Source organism: Cyclopterus lumpus, chromosome 22 (genome assembly GCF_009769545.1).
Source record: "Cyclopterus lumpus isolate fCycLum1 chromosome 22, fCycLum1.pri, whole genome shotgun sequence".
NCBI classification, from domain to species: domain Eukaryota; kingdom Metazoa; phylum Chordata; class Actinopteri; order Perciformes; family Cyclopteridae; genus Cyclopterus; species Cyclopterus lumpus.
This window is the reverse complement of record NC_046987.1, coordinates 3,709,675-3,736,672: the sequence shown is the minus strand read 5'-3', so window position 1 is coordinate 3,736,672 and position 26,998 is coordinate 3,709,675. Positions and strand designations below refer to the sequence as shown.

The following is a 26,998-nucleotide window of genomic DNA, read 5'->3' as shown; positions in this document are numbered from 1 at the left end:
GACCTGCAGCATCTGCATCTAATATAGTTAATGTCATCTAAGTTTGAATAATTTGAAGTGTCAAACTTTTCAAATGAATCATACTTAATTTGCTTTAATGTAACTGTTAAATGGGCGCCCATTAACTCTACCAACGCAATCCTGAGCGCACGGAAGTGGGTGTCTTCTTGTTGAGGGTCGACACAGCTGAGGTGTCTGTCACTGAAAAAAGCTAACATAATCCACACAAAATACGTTTCCCTCAAGATGGAATTCACAATGAATGAAATGATGATGTCGCTAGATGAATAGTCAGAGATCAGATAGATTATTACAATTCCTCCTTGGTGAGACAGAAACGTGCGGACCAAATTTCATGTCGATACATCCAATATTTGCGTAGACATTTCACTCAAAATCACAAATTATAACCTTGTGATGGCACTAGAATAAAGTTGAGGGATCACCAAAGTCAATAGGGTGAATCCTCTGGGCACCATGAATGTCTGTAAGAAAAAACCTAACAATGCATTGAACAGTTGTTGAGATATTTAGTCATTGCCAAAGAAGTGGATTGACAGACCATCGGGCCAACATTACCACTCATAGACAGCAAGTTTTGTTTTATGGGAACATTGTTTTTTCTGCCCTGCATCATGGGCAGGTCGTGGGCGACTGTGGGTCAGTGGTTAGCAGGTCCGTCTTTCAATCAGAGGATCGGCAGTTTGATCGCCGGCTCTGCCAGCCACACTCGATGTGTCCTGGAGCAAGACACTTAACCCCACATTGCTCCCCGTAGCTGTGTCTACGGTGTATGATTGTAAGTCGCTTTGGATAAAATGAAAATCATACTGAGTTACACTAAAACTGCTTTAAATACAAGTCACCAGGCTACGAAATACATGGCGCAGACTTCAATGGAAATACATTTAAATGGTTAAAGAACACAATGGAAATGTACACACGGTACAGGCTTCTTCAATGGAAATACATTTAAATGGGTAAACAACACAATGGAAATACATTTAAATGGGTAAACAACACAAGTAAAATGTACACACGGTACAGGCTTCTTCAATGGAAATACATTTAAATGGGTAAACAACACAAGGAAAACACGACAGTGTGATGGTGTGAACTCCGTGTACAGGCGTCTTGTAGTGTGCACCATAAAGCCACTTCACACCAGCTACAAAACGTATGTAACTGTAAACTCAAGGCTACTAGAAACAATCAAAAACACCATGATTGATTAAAGGGTTTTTTATTAGTGAGAGTTTATTGTTTTAACACTTGCAAACTGTTTCATTGGGGCTGCTAGTAAAAGTTAAAGCAACTGAATTAACAAGAGCAGCTAATGGGTTACAGAAGATGTGTTGTGTTCCTTTTGCGTTACAATACAACACTCAAACTCTTTTCTCTTTTCTCCCTAAACTCATGTCACAACTCTCAGATGCCTTATAGATATGTCCTTACCTGAAGTAGTTTTTCTTTTTGCAAATCAAAAGATCAAGGCTTAAAATACTAGAAAGATATAAATACAAGTCACGGTATCGAAGGGCGTGTTGACTTACACGTGAAGCCTGTTATAGAGTAAAGGGCAAATATATGTCTATATGCTGGATTATAGTCAATTTGTGATTGTTGTCATATGAGGCTGTAATAAAACTGTTGCTGTGTTACATTACTGTTACGCTAACTAGTGAATGACCGGTTTCAAAAGAGCTTTTCGTGACGTACTGTAAAAGCACTTAGTGCATGGATTTTTATTTAGCACTGTACCATGGGTGCAAGAGGTCAGACACTTTGCTTGCTTTATAGCGAAGATTATGATCATTAAAATAATTAGTGTAGTAATCTTTCTATCAAATGATACATGTGATACCGATAATCTTGGTCAACTTTGAACGCTGATATGACGTGAAGTGTGATTTGGTTTTGCGAGTACGTTCTGGGACACTAATCTTTGTTTTTCGAGAAGCGATGCTTTGTTAAAGTCACCGATGCACCGGGAAGTCAGAGATTGAACCAGCAGCCAATGGCATGCTCTCACTCATCCCACAGCATTTCCTCTCCGGCTTAAACCCTCTCTGCAGCTCAGACAAGCCGGCACACGAGAGAGGAGAGCGGCAGCATAAACAACCTGTGGCGTTTACTCAGCATTCTGCTTGCCTGTCTCAACCTTTTTTATGGAGCGCTCATATCTGGGGCAAGGAATTCGTTATTCGTGACCCAATCGAAGAATATCCATGAAAAAGGAACTTGACAAGACTTGTCACCTTGTGATAATCATCTCTTTTTTTTCAAGTGGGTCAATATTAAAGCATACTCAAGAGCAGAGCCTTATCCTTATCCAATTTTCCTTGCGAGCACTTTTGGGAAATGATGGAAATGGCGCAGCCGGGTTTTCTGGTAAATCTAACGGTGCTTCAACCACTGTGACCTTACATGTCCTGTTATGTAACACCACTTGTCCTCCAACAGACCAGAAGTAAAAGGTGCCTCACACGAAATTCAGATCATAACTAGTCGGTTGCTGGAATCTAACGGTGCAAACAGCCGCAACCTGGGTTGGAACCAAAGGGTGGGCGCGGTGCTTCTCCGGCAACAACGGGGGTCGGGGACGGCGTTTCCAGCTGTAATAAGACTGTAATAAGCCCGTCGAATTGTTTCATTCGGTCCATATGACTCCAACACCTCCAAAGAACTTTTTTTTTTCACATGCTTAGTGACAAATTGATCTTGAGTTGTACAATCGGTTGAGTTAACGCTTTCAGATCTGCCAAACCGGATGTATTTATGATAGACTAGGAGGTCATGAATATCTATAGGCCTCCTCTCTTGTGTTACCACCTGGCACTTTTTATGCTGATTATGCTGAAATCAGGTTTACATATTAAACTTTAGTGAGGTGCTCTAGTTTGTCTCATTAATGTCAGAGATTGCCTCACCACGTTTGACTATAACTGAACATGAATTCAGTAGTATAGTTGTTGGAGACAGCCCAATGGTTAGAGCTTAAAAGGGGCGTTCTGGTTGGTGTTTAGTTGAAACTGAACCTGATATGTCCCCATTGTCACATTAAAAACCCTCAATACATGGCAGAGGGATTGAGTTGCAAGGTTGCACAAAAGCAGAGCGAGGAGACAAAAAAAAGGTCTGTCAAAGAGCTTGTTTGTTCTGCAGGACCAAAGATAACGATTTCTAACGGCAAAGAATGAAATTGGTTTCACTATTCCTGTAGCAAAAAATGAATTCCTTGCAACAAATCACAGTCCCCAAAGGTAGTCCGCAAATGTCCAGGAGCTTAACGCGCTATTTGCATTAACACTGTGACCTGAGGATTCAGAATTTGCACGGTGAACGAACAGGTTTCATAATGCAATAAATCACCTTGCGGCACCTTGCTTTGAGACTCTGTGATTTATGTCTGGTAACCTGCCCTCTAGCATTTTTCAAATATTCACATGCTAACAGTTAACCGCTAATGTTAGTTTTGAACTTAAAATAAAATGTATTAATTCATTTAGAAAAGATAAACATCCTAAGTTAGATGTTTGAATAACCCTAGGATGAATATGAGGCAATGAACTATTCAAACAAATAAGTTTCTGTTTTACTTTTTTGGTGCAGTGTCCTTTGAAGAGAGACAGATTGCACACAAAAGAGACTGTTATGCATTATGATTCAAATGTCTCATTGAAGCATAAAAAGGACATGAGATTGTGTTCAAATAAACCAACCTATGAAAATGTATTTTTGACAGAGGGCATGGACCCGAAAAGTCTTTTGGTCCTCTGATTTTGACAGTTGGGGAACACACATTGCTAAAAAGAAACACACACCGACAAGAAGCACATTAGCTGGCATATTGTGCAGGTTTCCTTCCCACCGAGAAGCTCGGGGAAGAAAATCACAACATAAACATAAAACAATGGAACTAGGAAGCAGTTCTTCAGTCATTCCACATGGTCAAATCACTGTACACACGCTAAATATAATCCTTTACAAAGGGATTGCATACAATATTACTTACCAAACAGGAAGCACATACTATAAACACTTTTCGCGCATTGAGAGAAAACTAAATCGCTATTCAAATACTGGGTGTTATCAATGGAAACGGGCTTTCATTTTAAGTGGAATGTACTTCAGTTACAATTATTCATTGCCATAATAATAATGAGATTGTGAATTTGGATTGCTAAATGAGGTCGGAACTACTGAACAGCACTTTAAATTAAGAATTACGCAGCAATGGCACAACCGGGCCTCCTCTGCCTATGATTGGTCAGTACTTGTTGCCTTAGTTGGTTGGCTTTAGTTATGAGTGAAATTGGTTTGGGTTAAGTAAGAATGTGTAAACCAATCAAAGGCAGAGTAAGGCGGATCATACTTTTGCCACGGTAGGAAAAAGTAGTGTATGGCATAGTGTATTGTTCAGGATACAGTTTTGGTATGTATAGTGTACATTGTAGCGTTTAGAGTAGTGTACAGTTTAGCACATATAGTAGTGTACATTGTTGTTTACAATGTAGCATATACAGTAGTGTACCTTTCTGACCTCCTGCACCGACACGCTCCCACCCGCAAACTCAGATCTGCAGACACTCACCTCCTTACCCCCCACTCTGTCCTACTAGTGTACAGTGTAGTCTAGCGTGTAGCATATAGCGTAGTGTACAGTGTATCATATAGTATAGCGTAGTGTACAGTGTAGCATATAGCATTGTGTAGTGTACAGTGTAGCATATAGCATAGTGTACAGTGTAGCATATAGCATAGTGTAAAGTGTAGCATATAGCATTGTGTAGTGTACAGTGTAGCATATAGCGTTGTGTAGTGTACAGTGTTGCATATAGCATAGTGTACAGTGTAGCATATAGCGTAGTGTAAAGTGTAGCATATAGCATTGTGTAGTGTACAGTGTAGCATATAGCGTAGTGCACAGTGTATCATATAGCGTAGTGTACAGTGTAGCATATAGCATAGTGTAGTGTACAGTGTAGAATATAGCATAGTTTACAGTGTATCATATACCGTAGTGTACAGTGTAGCATATAGCATAGTGTACAGTGTAGCATATAGCATAGTTTACAGTGTAGCACATAGCGTATTGTATGTAGAGTGTGACGTAGTTTTGCGGGCTGCCATTCTTTAAAATTGAGTTGGGTGAACAAAGAAAGGCAGTCACTACTGACAGTAGCTTAGCCATTTATAAATGACGGGTTTCGGCAAGACGTCCCGTGTCGAGCTAGTGACACTTTCCTCTGAGCAATCAGTGGTCTGCAGTGTTTTAAATCCACCTTCTTGTATCAGCTCAGCTCACTTGGAACCTAAAAACATTGGCAGGTACTGTCCACAACTTAGCTATTCGAGTTGAGTAGAGCTGTGCCTACCATTCAGTGGAAATGCAACATTGTCGGTGTTTATCTAAGGAAAACTTTAGTAATTCAGATGTTGATCAAGAGCAACCTGATTGAGAAACAGTCTGTTAAACAAACTTAACATTTGACTGACAGAAAAGTGGCAGATCTGTTTTCAAATTGAATTACACAGCTCTCCAAGATTTGTATCATGCTAGTCTATTAAGGCGGGATGCAGGATTTCAAAGTTTTACTCTGAGTACACAGCAGGAGCTCTGAACTTTCTCAGATCTCTAAGAAAGATTCTGTCCTCTTGAGACTTTTGGTCACCAAATGAAACATGTACTAATGCATCTACAGTAGATACTGTGTTATCTGATTTGGCTCTTCTGGTTGTGACGTCTCAATCACTGGGCTGCATTTTTTAGTACTTTTTAGTAACATGAAAACCCTCAATTTACACTCCCCAAGATGGTGAAGTGATTTTAATCTGATTCACATGACTAAAACTCCATACCACAATGGAATGTTTTGAAAGCATAATATATAATATGACTGAATATATTATGAATATGATATCAAATGAAATAATAGAAGATGATAACGATTGAATCTCTATATCTAACCCTCTTATCTTTGTTGTGACTAATATGTTGTGTACCCTATGTAAGAAGTTCACGTTTTCCTTTGGGTGTTCATACTACAGAGAATGAATGGGCGTTATGTAACAAGCTGCGTATGGCAGGACCTTGTTTTACATGACCTCCGGAACACCAGCAGATCTGAAACCAGCACATGGTCAAGTCAGCTAATTTAAAAGTGCATGAGGGCATTTTTCTGCATGGAAGAGCATGTCAAATTTTTTTTTACACTTTGGTTTTTCTTCAGAATAAATAAACACAATACAACATGTTTATTATTTAGCTTCAACAGCTCTTTTACAAGGAAGACTTGGCCAAGAGTAACAGCCACATCGATGCAGCAATTAAAGCACATAATTAAGTAACATTAAAACTCTTACCGTAGCTTTGAACTCATTCAGGATTATTTTATTCTACGCATTAAATCAGTCTGTAAATGTGTTCCATGGAGTGAAGCTACAGAAAATCTAAAAGGAAATCAAGAATAACTTTGTCAATAAAAACTTACCAGTGACTGAGCCGGTGTGTAAAGCAGTTATCAAGTTTCAATCCAAGTCTTCCATCGCCATGTTGAGAGCCCTGAGGAGACCATGGGTATGGTCTAAATTCTGTATTGAGCACCTTAAATGTATGCGACCTCTGATTCCGTAAAAAACGAAAGAAAAAGAAGCAAATTATGTTCTATAACATTTGACATTTTGTTTTGTTCTATGACATTTTGTTTGACATTTTGTTTTGTTTTGTTTGTCTTGCTGTGGGACCCAACACGTCTTAGCTATCCCAGCTATTGGTTGGATACAAGAACAGGTTAGCACTCGCTCTACAACCTGCACAGATCTGTAAATGTACCGCCTCCTATTGACGGTCTACCACAGTACTCCTGTGAACATAACTAGCTGTTATACAGTTCCACATGCATTTCGAACATTAGCGATGACGGGAATTGGCTTTCATGTAATGCCATTTTATAAAGAGAAAAGCATAATGTGTTATGTTATGTAACTTCAAAGCTGACAGAAATATGTGAGAGTGCATTAGTCTAAAAACGAGCTGCTTGAGTTTATACATGTACTTGCAAGACCATAAAACAAATCAAACACATTGAAAGAAAAAGAAAAAAACAGCCTCGTGCAAGTAGCAAGTTGTGGAAGTGATCCTGATGCAATGTCTTGTTGTCTTGCATGCCGTGAATTCTCACACACTCGCAAACCTGCACTGTTGTATTCGACCACAGGACATTGAGGTCTTGTGAAAACAAGGATTTTGGAAGTGCAAATCAGCATGATTTTTTTTTTTTCTTGTTCAAAACTGATGCAGGAATAAACCGTAATCTCTGTCTGAGGACCTGTGGCTCTCCATGAACACCAATCAATATATGTGATTCTGTTGTTTGATATTTGATGAACACTAATCTCACCAAACACCCTAAATATATATTAAGCCTACACATCTGCTTCTCGACACATCAAGCAGGTAATTGCTTCACGTATATGCTGCATACACACCTGTGATCACTTTGTAACCCTGAGCATTTATTAGTCTCGCAATGATTCACCAGGACTGCAGGCGGATGGATTCATGACGAACGGACAATATGAAATCTACATGTTTTGCAGGGAGAGGCAGATCCAGTGGCACGGCTCGAGTCCATTTAGTTTTTTGGCGGATCACAATAAACTACAAGAAAACAGTCTGTCTGTCTAGGGTTTTCAAGGGTGGAAAATGATATCTATAATATAATGATATCTGCGCTCCAATGAATATGGAACCTGTATGAATTAATATTATCTTCTGAAGTTGCTTAAAAAGTTGCTTAAAAACCCAGATGCAAATGTACAACAAATAAAATAATACAAATTATTTTGTATTCTGATAAAAGTTACGACTTAATTATTCAATTGCTTACTTAGTTTCGTTGTGTTATTGTAGCACTTTTGTTCGTAAAAAAGAGTCCCTGAGACTCTCTAATGGAAGGTTAGAGCAGCTGTACACCTGCAGTCTCAGCAAATAAAGGGAAATGCCCCCCCCCCCCCCCCCCCCCCCCCCGCTCGGTTTCTGGGCGGATCTTCCCCGCTCCCCTACTCCCAGTTCACAACTTCAGCGGGCAGTACTTCTTCGGCTGCGCACGTGGAGAGAGAGAATACTACTGCGGTTCCGATCGCGCTCAGCCACCCCCCCCCCCCCCCACCACCCCGATTTTTTCATGACTACTTTCTACCCCGTTGCGTCTCGGGCCCCAATGCAGTCTGCCGCGGAGCGTTCCGTGCACCTTTCAGAGCCCCCGCGCGGAAGGAGAAACATTTCGTGAGCGCTGAGAATGAGTCGCGCATAACTCCGGGTATTGTTGTTATCTACCCCCCCTCCCTCCTCTCTCTCTCTCTCTCTCTCTCTCTCTCTCTCTCTCTCTCTCTCTCTCTTTTCTCCCCTCCTGCCCCGCGCTCTCAGAGTTGAGTCGTTGTACATAAGTATGGTAGATAAAGGCCCCTTGTTGACCTCTGCCATTATTTTTTACCTGTCCATTGGGGCAGCGATTTTTCAAGTCCTGGAGGAGCCCAATTGGAAGGAGGCTGCAAGGAATTACACTGCTGAGAAGGATACAATACTTAAGAACTATCCCTGTCTGACGAAAGATGATTTGGACAAAATATTAAAGGTATGGTTCGTCCACTGAACACTTTTGTTTTCTATTGACTCCGTGAAACGCATCCTACTGTAACAGTTGTGTGAACCGCTGCAGGTGTATTTTCAGTGCCATGGCAATCGCCTATTCGGGTGTTGAATGAAATGATGGCTGACTCGTGAACTGATGGCTGACTCGTGAACTGATGGCTGACTCGTGAACTGATGGCTGACTCGTAAACTGCTGGCTGACTCGTGAACTGCTGCATAAGCTTTCTCCAGACACTGTCAAATCTCCTGAGAAAATGACTTGTTCTAAGTCCATGGCCACACTTGAGAGTTCAAACGCCATGACAGCAACAAGTCATACAGGCGATCAGCACTCAAAGTTCCTCCCCTCGAAATTGCCACAGATTCCTTCATAAACGTTATCTTTGGCCGGGTTCCTCGTTGATGATGATTATTTTATTGTCCGGTTGAGTTTATTTTCTGTTGTAAACCTTGACAGACAGTCTGTCTGGAGCGGTGCCTGTGATAACGGGGCATTGAGGGTCAATCTGTAACCCTCAGTACTTGGTGTTCCATTGCACTTTTTTCTCGTTAAACTGGTAGTTCCTCAAGCCGGTGCCATTGCCTGTGTGGCTGCACGGTGGGTGAACACATGGTAAGTCAACACAGCCTGCGATTGCACAGGTGTTTGGCCCCATGGCATGTTGTTTGTCCACTTTTCATCCGTTATCAAGACGCTTTTTACGGCCTCAGTTCGGTCCGTTTGAGTCCGAGGAGAAGATGTGATTTTCAAAGTACCTCACCAAAGAAGAAGAAGAAGAAGAGAAGGCTTGATCCATGTGTTTGTAGTCTACACTGAGCCACCTCCAGAGGGATCCTGTTTCCTGCATGAGTAACACCAGACGGTGGTTCCTTTTCTGTTTTCGTTTTTTTTGGGGGGGCTTTTTGCTCTTTCAAGTATGACCAGAAACCTGTCTCAACCTGTTCCCCCCTTCACAGGCCCACGTCAGTATTAGGGAGATTTATTATCCCCTCACCATCCCCCCATTCTGCTTCCTTCTGCTGTTCCTTTCTGTGGAAAGGGATATGCCGTGACACCCCCACCCCCATTCACGGCATCTCTGTTCCAGACAGATCCAATGCAATGGCCACATCTGTATTTTAAAGTAGTCTGGGGAATATCTATAGTTAGATTTTGGACTAGTATTTAGTTGTGGTAGTTGTTGGGGAAAAGAAAGCTGTGGAGTTGTTTAAAGTCTTTGTGAAACTGAAACCTGTCCTTCTCCTGCAAAGGACAAAGGGGTTCCACAGCACCCTCAAAAGATCAGATCAAATCACATCTCCCCCGCCCCGCCCCACCCCACCAGTCTGCAGAGACACCTGCTGCAAAGGCTTTGGAGTCTGTATATTAAAACGAGTAAACATCCAATATATTGCCCTTGAGTTGCCTTCTATGAACTGTTATTTGCGTGAGCAGCAGAGATTCTCCAATGTTTCCATTGTGGAAACTTAGCCCGCAGAGTCAACGATTAAAATATATAAACTGGCTTAACGAGAGATGGCGACACTCTTGTAAAAGTTAGTCTTCTGCTGTTTTATTAACAAGGAGTTTACTATTAACTATGGGACCCTTGAAGTGGTCACAGTTTACAGATTGGATTTTATGGTCCATGAATACTGGCTGTTGAGGAGCTGTTGTAAAAGTTCAGCGAGGACTGCACACATTAGCTCCACTGCAAACAAGAAGCGAGCGTCCCGGGTCGCAGCGGGAAGCGTGAGCGGCGTCTGCTGTGCGGCGGCGCCCGGAAGCACACGTGGACTCGGGCTGAAAGGGGACGCGTGCTTTAGTCAAGTAGACGGGCCTCGTGTGCCTGAACTGTGCTTGAACGCATGTGTGTACATATCATGCCTCCATCCGAGTGTTGAGCTGATTCTGCAAAAAAAATACATTTAAAAATGTACAAATATTTAATTAGTTTTTGTCTTTTGTTTGTTTTTAGTTCTTCCAACAATACAGAACCAACATCATTACATTTATTTAAAAATAAAATAAATAGGCTGTCTCTTGGCAGAATAGTTGCAAATAACAATGGATGTGTAACAGTTAGCATGGACATGGTTATTTCATGCTTAAAAGGTTGTGCTGCTAATTATTGATTGGTGATTTGTCAAAACCCAAAGATATTCAGTTGACTGCTGCTATGTATGACGCAGTAAATGCACGTTCTCACATGTGAAAAGCACGAAACTGAATGTAGATGGGTTTTTTTGCCTATTCTTTTGTCTTTTTTGGCCTTTATTTGACAGTGCAGCTAAAGAATGGAACAGGGGGAGAGGGGATGCAGCTAAGGGCCCCGGGTGTGACTCGGAGGACTCAGCCGTGGTATATGGACATGGCCCCCTGTGTTTTTGGACTGAATAGAAGTCAATGCAGATACATCTTCTTTCAATCAACCAATCGTTGCGAACTCTGACGTAAAGCAAAATGAATTTGATATTTGAAGTAAAAACATGAAATAAAGACCCTAAATACAGTGCCCCACTCTATTATTACAAGTCCAATGCATACGTAGCGAGGCATTGTATGAAATTTTAAAACTTAAGTCGTTCCCTCTCAATTTTTGGTTTTGCGGACGGCATTTTTGATTGTGCTTCAAGTCGCGCATGACTTAAAGACCACGTGTGACCTAGAAGAAGAAGAAGAAGGAGTTTGCAAAACACTGCTCAGCGCTCGCTCGGCTGTCACATGCGTAAAAAAGGAAACTTGGCCCCCTCGTCCGACTGAAAAGGCCCAATGAAGTAGCCTCTGTTCGCGGGGATAGTCATGTGCCCAGGGACCGCTCGCTTGAAATAGTCTTTTATCCTGCTTTTGAAAAGTAAATAAAAAGAGTTCCACTGAAGGCTCAGAAGGTAGCAATGCATGTCAAGGGTGTCAATTAATTGGAAAGACAGTGATGCCCTGTTGCCTTGTATGCCTACTTTGATTAATGATATTGCCAGTGCAATGTGAGAATGTCACCATTTACGTCAGCATACCAACACTGATCTTTCAATGTTTATAGGGCCGACAGAGAAATTCAAGAATGAATAAAAACACCACATGTTGTGTTAATGAGGCAAGTTTGTCAACCTCACGGGGAATTAAAGCAGCCACTCACAAATCTGTTAATGGTGCAAAAGGCTCTGCTTAACAGATGGAAGACTCCTTTCACTGTCAGGGAATTTTTTGTACAGCTACCAAATAAAGAAAAAGCTGTAAAATGGCCACAAGTTGTCTGTACTCTTTCTTAATCAGCTTCGGTTTCTCCGTAACGTTCTTTTGTGAAGATAAGAAGGCATCCCACACCTTTTTCGTCCTCCCATCTCTCCATTGTGTTTTTTTGCACTCAACGATATCTGAGCATTGTTTCTCAAGCGTATTGTTTGCCAGCCGTCTATCCGCTGCCTCAGAAATCAACATGTAACGACCTGGAGGAGCCTAAGCGACTGCAAGTCGGGTCAATGCTGCACACGAGCAGCTGTGGTGGGTGTGCTGGGCCGCCAGCTGTCCTGATAACAGTTGGCTTGGTCATTGTGGCGATCACTGTGCTCTGTTTATCAGAGTGGGCCGGTGACAGATGCCTGCATGCTTGGCAATGTTTTCAGATCCACAAAAGCAAAGGAATGCTTTCAGAGTGTCAGCATCAGGCACCACATTGTGAGTTTTCAAGTCAGCGTTTTGTATTGTATGCTCAATGAGTAAAGTATTATTGCTGCAATGACTGGGTTCTTTTAAATCAATCAATAGACTGCAATATGCACAAAAACCTTTAGTGCAGATTGTGTGTTTTGGAAGCAATGGGAAATGTTTCGCTTTTTTCGACTTATCAAAAAGTGTTGCCAATAATCTTTCTGTCAATCAACTAATTGTTTCCTGCTCCAATCATATATAGGGAAAAGGTTTTTCACTTGGCTGGTATTTCCACTGAGGTGTGTGTTGTATGATATGACGTTACGGTCATCAGCGGCGTGAAGTGTTCAATAACTTTTGTAAAAGCACGAGATCTTGCTGCCACAGTCTTCTACCTCAACAAGGCCGTGAGTGAGTGAGCTTGACGTTAATCATTAATGGGGTTGCGGCGTGTTGTTTTTGTGGTATTATTTTAATACGACATTTTCAGACGTCCTGCCTTCATTGGTCATACACAAAATGCAACTTTGATGTTTAGATTAACACCATTTGGAGAGATTCGGCAGCAAAATTGCAGGATTATTTTAATGTTGTTTTTTCCATTTTCTTTTTTTTTGTGATGCACTGGTTATAGAAAAGCGTCTTCCACGATTCTACTGAGCTCTGCCACTTCCCATGCATGGACCCGTCAGGATATCCATGTCCATGTAGCCTGGCAGTTGTGGATTGGCCCGGCATGTCGAGAAGCCAGTTTAACAACCTCTTCCTGAGCTGCTTCTGGCTCAGTCTGACACCAGAGTCTTGTTGTATCTTTCTCCCCCGGTGCTGGTGCCTTTTTGTCTCATTCTCAGGGTTATTTGTGACCTGAAGTGACCATGGGTTGACCAGTAGATTTCCTTTTCATTCTTTTGAGGACCTTGTGCGTCGCCAAGCCTATTCCATGTAGTGCTGGAGTAGATCGTCTCAAAGAAGAACAGTTAATGCGTTCACCTTAAGTCTTAAAAGAGGTGAAGATCCTCTACTTGCGTGACGTGATGTATCTTGCACTCTGCCCTCATTGTATTCCTGCGAATCAGGGTTGGTCAGCCAGACTGTGAACATGTGCATAACACCCTCATTAGACCAGTAGGAGGACGGTACAGAGCCGAGCACACAGACCACAGACGTGACTCACAACATAACATTTGTCACTTTTAAATTATATTTCCACCCAGCAAAAAAGAAAAGTACCTAAAAATGTTACAGTCTTAGTTAATGGTGATACAATGTCATGTCAGGGAGTGAATGAATGAATGGTTGCTTGTATTAAGGGGATTTACCAAAAGTCTGTCATTTGAATTCTAAATTAACTTTCTTGTGGCGAGACTCGCCTCATCACTTTCCATGAGTACAAGCCGCAGTGCTGGAAACATAAAGTACATGCGATGCCCTTTATCTCTTCTGTGGGCAGATGTGATGAGTGAACTTGCGTGTTTTAGTTACCTGCTTTTGGTTTGACTCACTCTCCTTTGGTCGGGATGCGCAGACAAAGAGTACTGATCTGATCCCATTGTTTGAATAACACGCTGTGTGCCTCGCTGCGTGGAAGAGACTGGGATCCTCCCTATTTGTGCAAGGATTGACTTAAAGACTGCTTTCCTAACTTTGTCAAAGAAAATATCCTGAGACATTTCATTTGAGACTTAATGGCCGTGTTCTTCGTTGAAATACCTCCGAAACAGCTAGCATGTCTCCTGGCGTGCTGATGATGGTACGCACGCTTGTAGTCCGATGTAAACAGAGAACCCAATTGAATAGATCGGCCCCGCTGTCACTGATAAACCATCTATCTTTTTGAGTCAGCATCCGTCTTGGATCGGTGCATCCCTACCCTGTGGTGTCTCTTCTGTCTTTTTACCATTTGTACAAAAGAATTGTTGCACGAACATTTTGATGTGAAAATATGACATCGAAGAGATTACTATTGCGATAATTCGCACCTTTCCTTTTTGTATATTAGATGCAGCCGATTGGGCACAGTTGGAGTGCTGTCGTGTTGACTGGTTCGTTAGGCCAACGGGGAAATGCAGTTGTGGGGTTTCAAAGGTTTCTGTAATCAGTTTAAGCCCAGTAAGATTAGTTCAATAATGAGGTTCCCCATGCATAAATATGTAACCAGTAATTATAGTGGATTCACGAGGGCTGTCATGTCAAATGTGGAAGTGCGTAAGCAGGACCGTTTGTTGTTTTCACTCTTTAATTTCTGGCCCTGGTTGGAACACAAACTCGGTCATCACACCACTGCTGTCATTCTAAAGCCCGACTGTGTTGTTTGGCCTTCCCTCGTGCTGGTAATTACAGAGCAGAGCTGTCACAGACCTGTTATTATTAAAGAACCAAGCATCTTCCAGTGATTAAGGGCTCATACGAATTGTGCTGACCCCTGCATACCCCCCCCATCAAGCACAGTTGGAGACAAGAAGAACTATTGGGGGGGGGGGGGGCAGGATGCATTGTCCCACCACACATGGCCGGGTGTTTGCAAATACCCAACAGGGGGGAGATTCAGTTTCTGTTGTGGCTGTTCAGGCACACATATGGTTGGGAATGGTTGATGAAGCATTTTCTGTCTCCTTTGGATGTCAACACTAAATGGAACTTCCTTGTAAGGAGTGATCTGATGCGTCCCATGCTCTAGGGGGTAAGAGACAAACTATACACAAAACCTTATTTTCCTGAAGAATTTGTTTGTATATATTCAGTGCAATTTTGCATCTTGAGAAAGGAAAAACAAACTTTTAAAGAGCAGCCAGTGAGGAATTATTTAGTAAGTGTTTAAACAAAGCATCATCTTGGGATTCTGAAATAGCTGGCGAGGCCTTCCTGTGTTCCTACCAATACAAGCATTGGTCGGCACCATAAAGCCCTCTTGGCGATGGGGATTCTCAAGGGTGCCTGATGTCTTTGCACCTCATCAGTGCCACTGGCGAAACCATCTACATATCACAGGAAGGATGTGGTGGAGATAAATGGAGCTTACACACAACAAACTTCCTGTCTTCCTCTAGCTAAAGCTTTGTTTATACTGGCGATTGGCGCCGTAGCGCGAGCCTCTGCAGGCGTTTCTGCGCTGTGCACTGCATTATTCTCTGAACAGCATATAACATAGCGCAACATATAACTGTGAAGAGGACGACAAGCGTAGCTCATAGATACGCCAATAGACTGCAGGTGTAAACAGCACAAAGCCATAAACCAACCTTCACAATGTCGAGGAAGAATTGTATTTAATAGACATATATCTCGGATTCGCAAACAACATTATTAATAGGAAACAAAGGTTAAATATCCTGTAGGCAATTTACTCAAATTAGGATTTTTAAAACCTGTTTTTAAAAAAAAGCAAATAGGCCTTCTTTATAATATCCCCGGATATGTAAATAGTGCTTTTATTAGTGAATCATTTGTCAGTCACGTGATCGCGCATGGCAAGTTCTAAAAGATCAGAGGTGCGCGACCAAGTGCCGCGACCACTTGCACCCCGCGCCGGCCGTGATTACGCCGAGTATAAACTACGCTTTAGTCAGATGGGACCCTTGTTTCTTATAAAGCCAGTTGATAGCACCCAATGTATTTGGCCTCTGTTAAATTGTCTTGTAAGTTGGAATCAATCTCATACTCCGATGTGTTTCTTCTTTGTCCTCAGGTGGTGTCTGAAGCTGCAGGCCAGGGGGTCACTATAACTGGCAGCAAGACCTTCAACAACTGGAACTGGCCAAATGCCGTTATCTTTGCCGCCACAGTTATCACCACTATCGGTAAGTACTTTCTGTATGTTCAACGTTGAGGGGTCTAGTTCTGATGGGAGAAAAGAGGCAGTACTTTTAGTTGTCAAAACTTACTTGAGGGACTTGAGACGAAGCAATGTCTTACATTGTTCCATTTGGACGAAGTCTATTCCAGACAACTGCTGCCAAAGTGTTTATAAAACAAAGGTACAGCACACAGAGGAGATGGACTTGGATTAAGACAACCTGTATTGGTGGCATGTTTTTCGCTAATTCTATCTCCTACTATAAAGCCACTCTAAAGTTGGTTGAAACATCCCAACCCTAATCACTTTGCTTTCACTTTCGATTTCTGAAGGATATGGGAACATTGCCCCCAAAACACCAAAAGGGCGTGTATTCTGCATCTTCTACGGCCTCTTTGGTGTGCCCTTGTGTCTTTCCTGGATCAGTGAGCTGGGAAAGTTCTTCGGTGGCAGAGCCAAGCACCTGGGCCAGTATCTAACCAAGAAAAGATTTTCACTGGTAAGTTGAAAGAAGCTGTTCTTTCCACTTAATTTTTCTGTTGTATCACAAAACCTGCGCCTGAAGTAATGATTTCTTTTTTCTTTTTTCAGAGAAAGGCTCAATTTACCTGCACAGCTATATTTCTCCTCTGGGGTGTGCTGGTGCATTTAGTCCTTCCACCTTTTGTATTTATGTCACAAGAGGGTTGGACATATATCGAAGGCTTGTACTTCTCATTTGTCACCTTGACCACGATTGGTTTTGGGGACTTGGTTGCAGGTAAGCTGAGAAATAAATTCTGTGGATTAAACCGATTAAACCAGGCCGTGACTTTAGATTCAAATGATAATGGACTATTTTGTTTGTCCTTGCAGGTGTGGAACCAAATAAAGAATACCCAACTCTGTACCGTTACTTTGTGGAAGTGTGGATTTATCTGGGGTTGGCCTGGCTTTCTTTGTTCTTCAACTGGAAAGTGCGGATGGTGATTGAGGCCCACAAGGCACTGAAGAAGCGCCGCAAGCTGCGCAAGCTATCTCTGGATGAGCTCCGGCACTACAAAGAGTCTCACAAGGCTGCCCTCCGTCTGCCACCCACTCCTAATGACGTCAACATCTTCAGCTTCCTGTCCAAGAAGCAGGAAGGCTACAATGACTTGATTAAACAGATTGGCACCAAAAAAGATGTCAGGAACAACGGTGGCAATGACAACACCGTGAGTAAAGATATTGGTCGGTCCATGAGCTGCAATGATTCGCCCATGTTCAATGGACACACCATCCTTAGTCTGGACCGATCGCCGCGCCAGAAGAGGCGCTATAGTTTCAGTGACCGAGTCACTGTTGCTTTTTCAAAGTCCAAAAACTACCTCCTGGGCTCAGACAACGGTTTGCTGCTAACAGAGGACCACGTAGAAGGTGACATACAACTCGACCAGGGCCAAATGTATGAGAACCAGCTGGACAAGGACGTAGGACTGGAAGACGGAGGGGTGGGAGAATGTGGAGCAGGTGGTCGAAGGACGTGGGACTCAAAGGAGTACCATCCCCTCACATTCCAAAATGCAAACATTACTTTTATAGATGAGGAGAACTTTCTGAGCAATAACCTGGAGGAGGATGAGGAGGACGATGATTCTAAAGCAAAACTATCCATCACTACATGTGATGAAAACATTGAAACAAACTCCAAGGAGGAGCATAGTTCTGAATCTGAAGGGTCTGTGTTCACTAGTGACGGTTCAGAACACAGCCACTCCTATGAGAAACTTGTGGAGGAATATGCAAAGGAGGAAAATACCGAATCTTGAGATATCACAAAGCCTTGCGCTGTCTAAAGTCAACACGTCTTCCTGGTCACGGGTTGTTGAATTGGCTGGCATTGAAGTATTCTAATGTGAAGTGTTTGAATAGATTTCAGAAGTCCCATTGCACGTTTGGGGGTCTGATGATTACCGCAACGCCACGATCAAATTTCTATGAAATGTGCTGTTTATAGCTGAGAAATGGAAATCCCCATCATGTTGTCCCGATAAACCCTTGAACAATCGTCTCGATGAATATGGACGGCAGAGCGTGACATGTAACCATGAGTATTAAACATCTACTCTATTCATGCCTTTTTTATGTCGTTTGAGAAACTACACATTTATTGCAATGTCCAAACGAGCTATTTACCATGAGTGCTTTTTTTTCTACTCACAGGCTGATGATAATTTGTATGTGGAAATGTATTAGATTCCCCATAGTTTCTTCTATGTATATTCACCATATTGGTGTGTTTATAATATTTATTCAAATGAAGGACATAGTAGCTTTTATTCAATAGCTGCATGGGTGTATATGTCTCCCATTGCACAATTCCACCAAATGAGGACAGTTCAAAGTCTGTTTCAGTGCAGACTTTATTTTTCAAACCTGAGCCAAATATTTGTCCTCACAGAAAATGAAGGGGGTCGAGGGCCATTTCTCCTTTTTTCTTTTTCTTTAGTATGTCATTTGTTTGTTTCTGTTGTGATGTCCTTGCTGACTAGTTGTGTCTTAAGATTTCTGTTTATTTTGACTGCACTAGAGGTTAACAGTGACGCATGGCGACGTCTGGGTGTCTAGAACCAACTGAATAAACTTGGAAAAATCATTAATTTTATGAGCAGAGAAGAATTTATGGAAAATCTGAATATTCTGCCAGAGGAACACTTCAAAATTATGATTTGTTTGCCTTTTTGACTGCTGTAAAAAAGAAGGAAAAAAAATCAGCTCTGGAAATGATCCTCCCAGTATGATTACCCTCATATTGCTTCAGTGAACACAAACGCTTAATTGTTGATGTGTCGAGTGGCGTGTTGTGTTTTCTGTGCTATCGACTACGACATTGCATCATTTCGCTTCATTTTATTTGTCATGTAAATACTGGCAGAAAGCCCTTCGGTAGCCACAAACAGAGCTCTGCTCGGGACGGGCCGTGGCCTTGCCGCTCATGTTTGTCTTTGGAGGCTCTCACTTAGGCCGAGGTTAAGCCAAGGTCAACTTGTGACCGATCAATGCTTTCTTGACGTATGTCATGAGACGCGAAGTCGGCAGTATCGGCGCCCTCCATTACTACAGTGTGTTTCCCCCTTGGTCCGTGTGTACACGACAGCGTAAACACGAGGGACTGAAATATCATAATGTCCATTGCTTTTCACAGTCTGACTTTTGGAAGGGCCCGTAGTCGCCCTGCCCCACCTTTTGCACACGTTAACTTGAAACAGTGTAATAGTACACTACTTTGAATTTGGAACTCCTCAGGGATAGTATACTGTAAATATAGTCCATCATCAGTAGGATTTGTTTCTTAACTCCTAACTCGGCCGAACAGCTGACTGCTGTTTGGGGAACTGCCTTTTTTAATTCCACTGCAACGGGATACACAGTACAATGTAACATCTGTTGAATGTACTTGTAATCTTCTCAGTGAGTCATTGTATCTTTCACACTGGGTGTTTTTAGCGCCCCCCCCCCCCCCCCCATATCACAGGACCGTCACTTAAATCTTTGTGAGGCTTCCTCTGTCTGGCTCATTTTCACTAGTTTTCCTGGATTCTCTGGCTCAGTCTTGTGATACAGTACAATACATTGTTATATGGTACTTTTCTGTCTCCAGATTATTAACAGGTTATCTTGGTTTAACGGTTTGCCCCAAGCTGTTTTCTTAATGTTGCTCCTGTGTGTGTAACTCCAGTACAGTTGTGGTTCTTTGTGTTTTTGGTTTCTTTTTTTAAATGATTAAATTATTCATGTTTGAAAAAGTTTGCATGTGAATTCCAAACAAAACTGTATATTTCATGTAAATAAACATTTAATAAAACCTGAGTGAGCTGATGAAACTGAATTAAAGGGAACATATGCTCATTCTCAGGTTCATACTTAGCAACCTAAACTGAAGACCCCTCTATACATTACATTACATTACATGTCATTTAGCTGACGCTTTTATCCAAAGCGACTTACAATAAGTGCATTAAACCATGAGTCCAAACTCAGAACAACGAGAATCAAGCAAGTACAATTTCTTCAATAACGTTAAACTACAGAGTGCTATCCGTAAGTGCCATTTAAGTGCTACTAAAGTGCTAAACAACAAAGTGCTATCGGTAAGGGACATTTAAGTGCTACTACGGCTCTACCCTCCCTATTCAAGGTATAGTCGAAAGAGATGTGTTTTTAGTTTGCGACGGAAGATGTAGAGACTTTCTGCTGTCCTGATGTCAATGGGGAGCTCGTTCCACCAATGAGGAGCCAGGACAGCAAACAGTCGTGATTTTGTAGAGTGTTTAGCTCGAAGTGAAGGAGCTACAAGCCGATTGGCAGAAGCCGAGCGAAGTGAACGGGCTGGGGTGTACGGTTTGACCATGTCCTGGATGTAGACCGGACCCGATCTGTTCGCAGCACGGTACGCAAGTACCAATGTTTTGAAGCGGATGAAGCCCCAACCTGGTTATACACCCGAGTTGGCGGTAATTGGTTACAGCTGTGTCGAGCTAGCCCACAGGTCGTTGAAGGAATTGCCCACTTAGCGATCGATACTGGTAAGCAGGGGATCCTTGAACAGTGAAGTCTCAGTTTGCTAGAATGTGAAATTCTTGCCAAACTGATTAAGGACACAGATCTGTTTACCTCAAGGTAAAATGTAGAATAAAGTTTAGTCCCTAGTAGATTTAGATTACAGAGCAAATACTTAAATCCTAGCTGGTTTGGTTGACTTTTCAGCCACTTGTGTAAAAAAGCAAGAAATCGCAGCTCAAAATGTTCAAATTAGAAAGACAGTACAGACTAGCATTCTAGTATAACTAAATACAGCAGATACAGTAGTAATATAGCAGAGAGACCTCTTTAAAGAATATACTCAGCAAGATACAGGAAGTCCCAGAAGTCAGTGGACTCACAGCTCAGATGCACTATACACACCTTTCAAGACAGAAAGGTCTTTCTTCACCTCCGTGTGGCGGAGCAGCTGGAGGTAGAGTGGCCCTCTCCTCCACCGGCTCAGAAGTCGCTGTGGTTTGCAAGGGGGCCCATGTTCCCAGATGTTGTCTCAGGGTTGAGCTTTGGAGGGGAAGAACGGTTGGTACCGCAGTTATTTTGTTATTCTAAAGAAAAGGTGCTTGGTTCACATTATATCTCACAGAGGAGCAATAGTGCAGATAACAGGCAGGTTTGCATTCAGAGACATCTGGTGCTGTTGTTCGGCCTGTCACCCCCCTTCACCAAATGGAGCTATAAGCGCAAGTTCAGACAGGAAGACCAAACCCCTCAAGCCCGCCATGTATTCCTCATATGTCTGCCAATCATTTCTCACACATGCTCACTCATTGTTTACTTGCTGTCATCGTTCTGCGCCGTCAATCATGACACCAGCTGCGCAGATCAGCTGATCCCCTCTATCCAATAAGCACACGGAAACGGTTAGCCAATCATCTCGCTGCTGTCTCTTTTAAATATGACTGTCTCTCTAGCTTCAGGTCATTCATGTTGCCGTTACGCGCCCCTCCACCTCCCCATCTCCGCCCAGTCTTCACGGATCCATCAGCTACACCACCAGGTCTGGACTCCGGGGGGGGGGAGTCTATCGTTGCTGATCGGGGCGTCGGCCCTCAATTTAAAATCTCCCCGTAGAGTCCAAGCGCCAAAGACTCTGAGACTTCATCATTTCATATCATCTGTTAACAATAAACATGCATCCTTTCTTTATCTAACTGGTCTCTCCCTGATTGAAATGTGTCGAGGCGTTAGCTCCCCTCTACTGATCCGAGGCTCCCTGTGCCTTTACGCAAAGTGGTGTCCGCAGACGCCTCCTCTCCAGGGGGGTCCACTTGGAATGGAGCTTGTGCCCGTTGGTGGTGCGCTCAAATATGGGATGCAAAAATGTCTCTTTCTAATTCTTTCTTTATCCCTGTATGTCTGTTTCTTCAGGAGTTGTCTGTGGAGCTGGGCTACTTCCTGGAGAGAGGTCATCCACTTTAAGAACGGGTAAGAGAGGGAAACAGGTGGTGCTGTATAGATACAGGAGGTCGGTATGGGAGGAAAGGGGAAATCAGTGTCTGAACCATAAAACAGATCATTGGAAAAAAAATTACTTATTTAAACAGAATAAGCCTACATTTGTTCTCACTTTGCAGTTATTGTCTTACAAAGCTGATAAAAAGTTGATAAATGCTTTTATACAAGGAAAACATTGGCATCAAAATGAATTTCTGGTATTGAGACATCAATCACACAGGAAAAAATGAATTCAAACCAAAAAGAAGAACATTTGGTTTATTAACGTTACCTTACATCATTTCTGACCATTAATACCTTGAAGCTTCAATAAGGAACTTTAATGTTGTGTTGATTTTGGCAGTCTGTGTGGTTAAAAGAGGGCGTGATTTTTAGTACAAACTCAGAACAACAAGAATCGAGAAAGTACAATTCCTTCAATAAAGTTAAACTACAAAGTGCTATCACTAAGAGACATTTAAGTGCTACTAAAGTGCTACCACGGCGCTACCTTCCCTATTCAAGGTATAGTCGAAAAAGATGTGTTTTTAGTTTGCGACGGAAGGTGTAGAGACTTTCTGTTGTCCTGATGTCAATGGGGAGCTCATTCCACCAATGAGGAGCCAGCACAGCAAACAGTCGTGACTTTGTAGAGTGTTTAGCCCGCGTGTTTAGCAGGCATAAGGAATACCTATAAGACTGAGCCAATCTTCTTTCTGATGGTCTTGTTTACATAGGCCATATAGAGGCATCCATAGCTAATATGGTTGGTTTCATAACCAGTTAAAAGCTCCCTGCAGTACGTTGCCAGCGTGCCAAATTACGTAGCATGAAATATTTAATACATTTATTTAAACCAACATCAGAGCTCAGAGTCCTGACACATAGCTGTGGATGTCGAGGACCATCACATTCAGAGGAACCTTTTTGTGGTTTCATCATGTTAAGGGTTAAAACGCTGTGATCAGAGATGCTGCTGCATATTCACCCGTTCACTGACAGGCGTAGAAACTGGGAAATGTTTTGGACACAGTATGGAATATGCACTCCTGTCTATTTTGAGATATCTGGTGTGCACACACACACTCTGCAGATTCTGTCTTTCCTTCCTGCTTCCTCCTTCAGTGTTAAATATGTATCCGTGTTGCATAGTCAAACTTGTATTACTGAATGTTGCTTACAATAACAGCCTTGGAGTAAATTCAAAATGTAATTAAGAATGCAAAACACCTGTACAAATACATGTATTATACCTGTGAAGTTCTTCTGCAACCATCTTATGAACCATCGCGACCCCTCAGGTCGTCTGGGACGGGTCTACTTTCAGAACTAAACACGGGGAAGCAGCGTTCAGTTTTTAAAATCCCTGAAAGCTGCAGGTCTGCTGAGACCCTCAGAGACCCCCAGGGACCCTCAGAGACCCCCAGAGACCCTCAGAGACCCCCAGAGACCCTCAGCCCCTTTTCTGACTTTTCTGTTTCCGGTTGCCTTTAATTGACCCAGATTCAAGGATATCAATCAATTTCTGCATCTCACTACTGCATTTTATTTCTTTAACTTCAACTTTTATTCTATTTCTTGCTTTTTGACAGTTTTTTGTATGTTTAATTAATGTTCTTAATTGTTTTATTGAATCTTATTTTCTTTTGCATTATGTTTTGATGCTCTTAATGGTTTTATGTGAAGCACTTTGAATGTCCTTGTTGAAATGTGCTCTACAAATAAACTTGCCTTGCCTTACAACATTTGCGTCGTGAGTTCACTTTTTCTTTATTAATCCAAGGGACACCTGGCATTGCTCATCATGCACACAGTCATCAAGGCCACGCTGTCGTACCAGTGAACCACCGCAAAGGGAGCAGAAAGCTGATATGCAAACGCACAATAACGTCGCAAAATAACGAGAAATAACATTCGAGGGGGATTTCTGCACATTTATCTGTGCCTGTCTACGTTCGAGTATTGGTTTAATGATTGGAATGCGGCTGGATTTCAATAAGCATGGAGCCACGCTCTGGACATATCCCGGTGTGCCTAAAAAGACATGCGATGACGTCATGCGTTGTTGTTGTTGTTGGCATGGGCTAAAACTGAACGTCGATGCCAGAATGGATTCGGCAGAATACCACTCCCCGGTTCCACCAAAAGTGACGCAATGAAATCTATAAAACACTGACATTGAGAAAAATGTGAAATTAAACAGAAAGCACATTGATATTTCCTTTTTTTATAACTGTCTTGACATTCAATGTTATTGCCTCCCAGTCTGATGGCGCAGTTAAGAAATCTGCGGTGGAACAATGTTTCATTGAATTTCCACCGTCAATGTTTCACTAGAATGGGTGGTGCGAGGGAACCTTTGCCCTTATAAATGTTAACTTAGCTGATGATGGTTACTGAACCCAACGAAGGAGAGGGCTCGCTGTGGAAAATGTGCTGAGCCGGGTGGAAACCAGAATGTCTCCTGTTACTGTGGGATTCCAAGCACCACATAAATCAACCCCCTTTCACGTCGTCACGTTCCTCACAAATTAGGATGAATACTGAAGGCCGTTGTTTAATTATCCCAAAGTGAACGGGTGTGTGAGGGAGTCTGTTTATTACAGTCGGACGGTAACGAGGTGGCGAGACGGATGAAAGAAAGGTCCTCAAGCGCCTTCACCTCTGAGCTACAATTGCAACGAATCAAATATTTTAAAAAAAAAATTATAGTTTTGTGCACTGATGTGATTGGATCCGGGCAGACACAGTAAGCTTTGTGAACACAGTGGAGCACTTAGCAGCGAAAAAGAGAGACTTCCGCAGTTCTTGTAACCCAAACTACGATCTTTCTCTTCACCTAATGAAAGTCAGTTTGTTGCCTCGACCTAACCGGGCGGTTTCCTGTGCAGACAGAGGTTTATTTAGAAGAAGGCCGTACGCGTGTCGACGACGAGACGCGCGCTGCTGAACATTCACAGAGAACACGCCCGAGAAAAACTGTTACAGGGTTTAAATGTTCAAAGGTAATTATTCGGCATTTAAAGTGAAATGTTTGTCCGTTGACCTTTGACACTGAAAACCTCTGCTTCACCCCGACTACGTGGGTTCAGATTAGTTCGAAATGAGATTTATTTTTTTCTGCTGTCTGTGATTTTGCATCTTCGTGAGCCAGACGAAGAGTCTGGTGGCGGGTTAGAGTCGGAGCGAGAGGGAGCCGTGTGTGACACGCTCCGATGGAATCAAAGAGGCGACGTTGAGGCCACATCGCTTACGCAGTAACCACGGCTACCGATGCCCTCCGACCCCACCCACTTCTAACCAGTGAGAAGAGCACAGACCAAATCGAATCTCTCAATTGAAACAACCCAAACTGTTTGCACCGTGGCAGCTAAATTAGTGTTCATGGACGACATAACTCAAAACACGGAAATAGATTTTTAGGGCCTCTAATCATGGCGTCTGCCCCATTTTGGGGCTACCGACTTCATAATTGTACATCACAATTCCTTTAACTGTTTTTAATGAACAACAAAATGCGTCTGAAATAACATCTGGACTAACTGTGCTGCCATGAAAGTTGGTCAATTGAAGAAGAAAAAAAAATCGCGACACTGTGAACTTTAAAGCAAATTGTACATGACGCACGTCCTGCAAGGTCCAGTGAACGCCACACACTACAGTACGCGGCATGCTCGTCTCATCATCAAGAACACATCACCAAATGCAGTTTGGGAGACGCCTCGGGGACAGGGCAAATTGACATTTGGTTGTGGGGCGGCACTCAAAGGGCTGATTCGCTCCCAAAAAAAAGGAGCTTCAGTACATGAAATACTTATCTCATGGATGTCATGCTCATTTTTTATGACCTCAGGTGGGGGGGATCAGAGAGTCTCGTGTCTTGGGTTTCACAGAACTTAAGCTTCATACATTTCACTACGTCAGCAGTGATGGTTTTGTCTTGTCAGGGGATTTCAGAGCCAGATTAGATGACTACAAGAGATCAGGCGGCGGTTGCTTATCTGAGACAATATGCCTCCTTCTCTGTTTGCTGACTCCCTCTCTACTGATAGGATCTGGAAACTTGCACCAAAGCCACACTAAACGTTGAAAACCGTACAGTAAAACTGAGAAATAAAACAGCAACATATTGTTGTTGAAGATCTCGGCGCTTCCACTGCAGACATGTTCACAGAACAGACTTTATTTGCCATAAAAGAGTTACCACATGACTGTTTGATCTTTGGATCTATATTACTGTCTTAACTTCCCCAGCACACAGAATACATTTAACACATCTGGATATGCTGATTGCAATATATATCAATAAAATAAACACATTTCTGTAAGATGCATATTAAAAAAGTGGAAAAAGTAGTAACATTTCCATGCAAGCTTTTCAGTTTCAAAGAATACTAATATGGAGTTTGGGGAAGTTGCCTTTAGACTTTGATTTCATTTTATGGTACGCAGTTATGGATATATAATATACCCTTGCCATGAGCCCTGTTAACTACTATTTATATAAAATAGTAAGATAAATCAACAATGTTTACATGTAAGAATGCAAAAGGACTAGGATTTCCACCAAAAGCAAAAAAGCTAAGTGGAAAATGAACCGTCGGTGCGATGAGCTGCTGACATTTTTTGCACAGATCTGTTGAATGGCACGACACAGCCAGCCACCACGAGCCAAAGCAAGCGCGTGACTATGCCATATTATTCTCAGAACCTCTCATTTCTTCCACAGGCTTAAGACACAAGGCTTAATTTGCACTCTCGGTGACCTGTGTGTCTCCAGACCGCATGGGCGTGCATCTGTGTACTCCTCGTTTCAGGAGTCCGATTACACAAGGGGTCCTTGGAACCAGCCGGCGGGCCGGCCTCCGTATTTCACACTGCACCGCTTCCTCCAGAGTTTGTGTTTCCCAGATGTGGAGTGTAC

General features: G+C 42.5%; 1 protein-coding gene across 1 annotated transcript; it reads left to right on the top strand.

Annotated features, from left to right (window-relative positions):
- Positions 1-8,352: 8,352 nt before the first annotated feature.
- Positions 8,353-19,896, top strand: kcnk5a (potassium channel, subfamily K, member 5a). Its single transcript, XM_034525706.1, has 5 exons — positions 8,353-8,639; positions 15,970-16,081; positions 16,410-16,576; positions 16,669-16,837; positions 16,933-19,896. The coding sequence occupies exons 1-5, from the start codon at positions 8,454-8,456 to the stop codon at positions 17,865-17,867; spliced, it is 1,569 nt and encodes a 522-aa protein (XP_034381597.1). The 5' UTR covers positions 8,353-8,453; the 3' UTR covers positions 17,868-19,896.
- Positions 19,897-26,998: the final 7,102 nt, after the last annotated feature.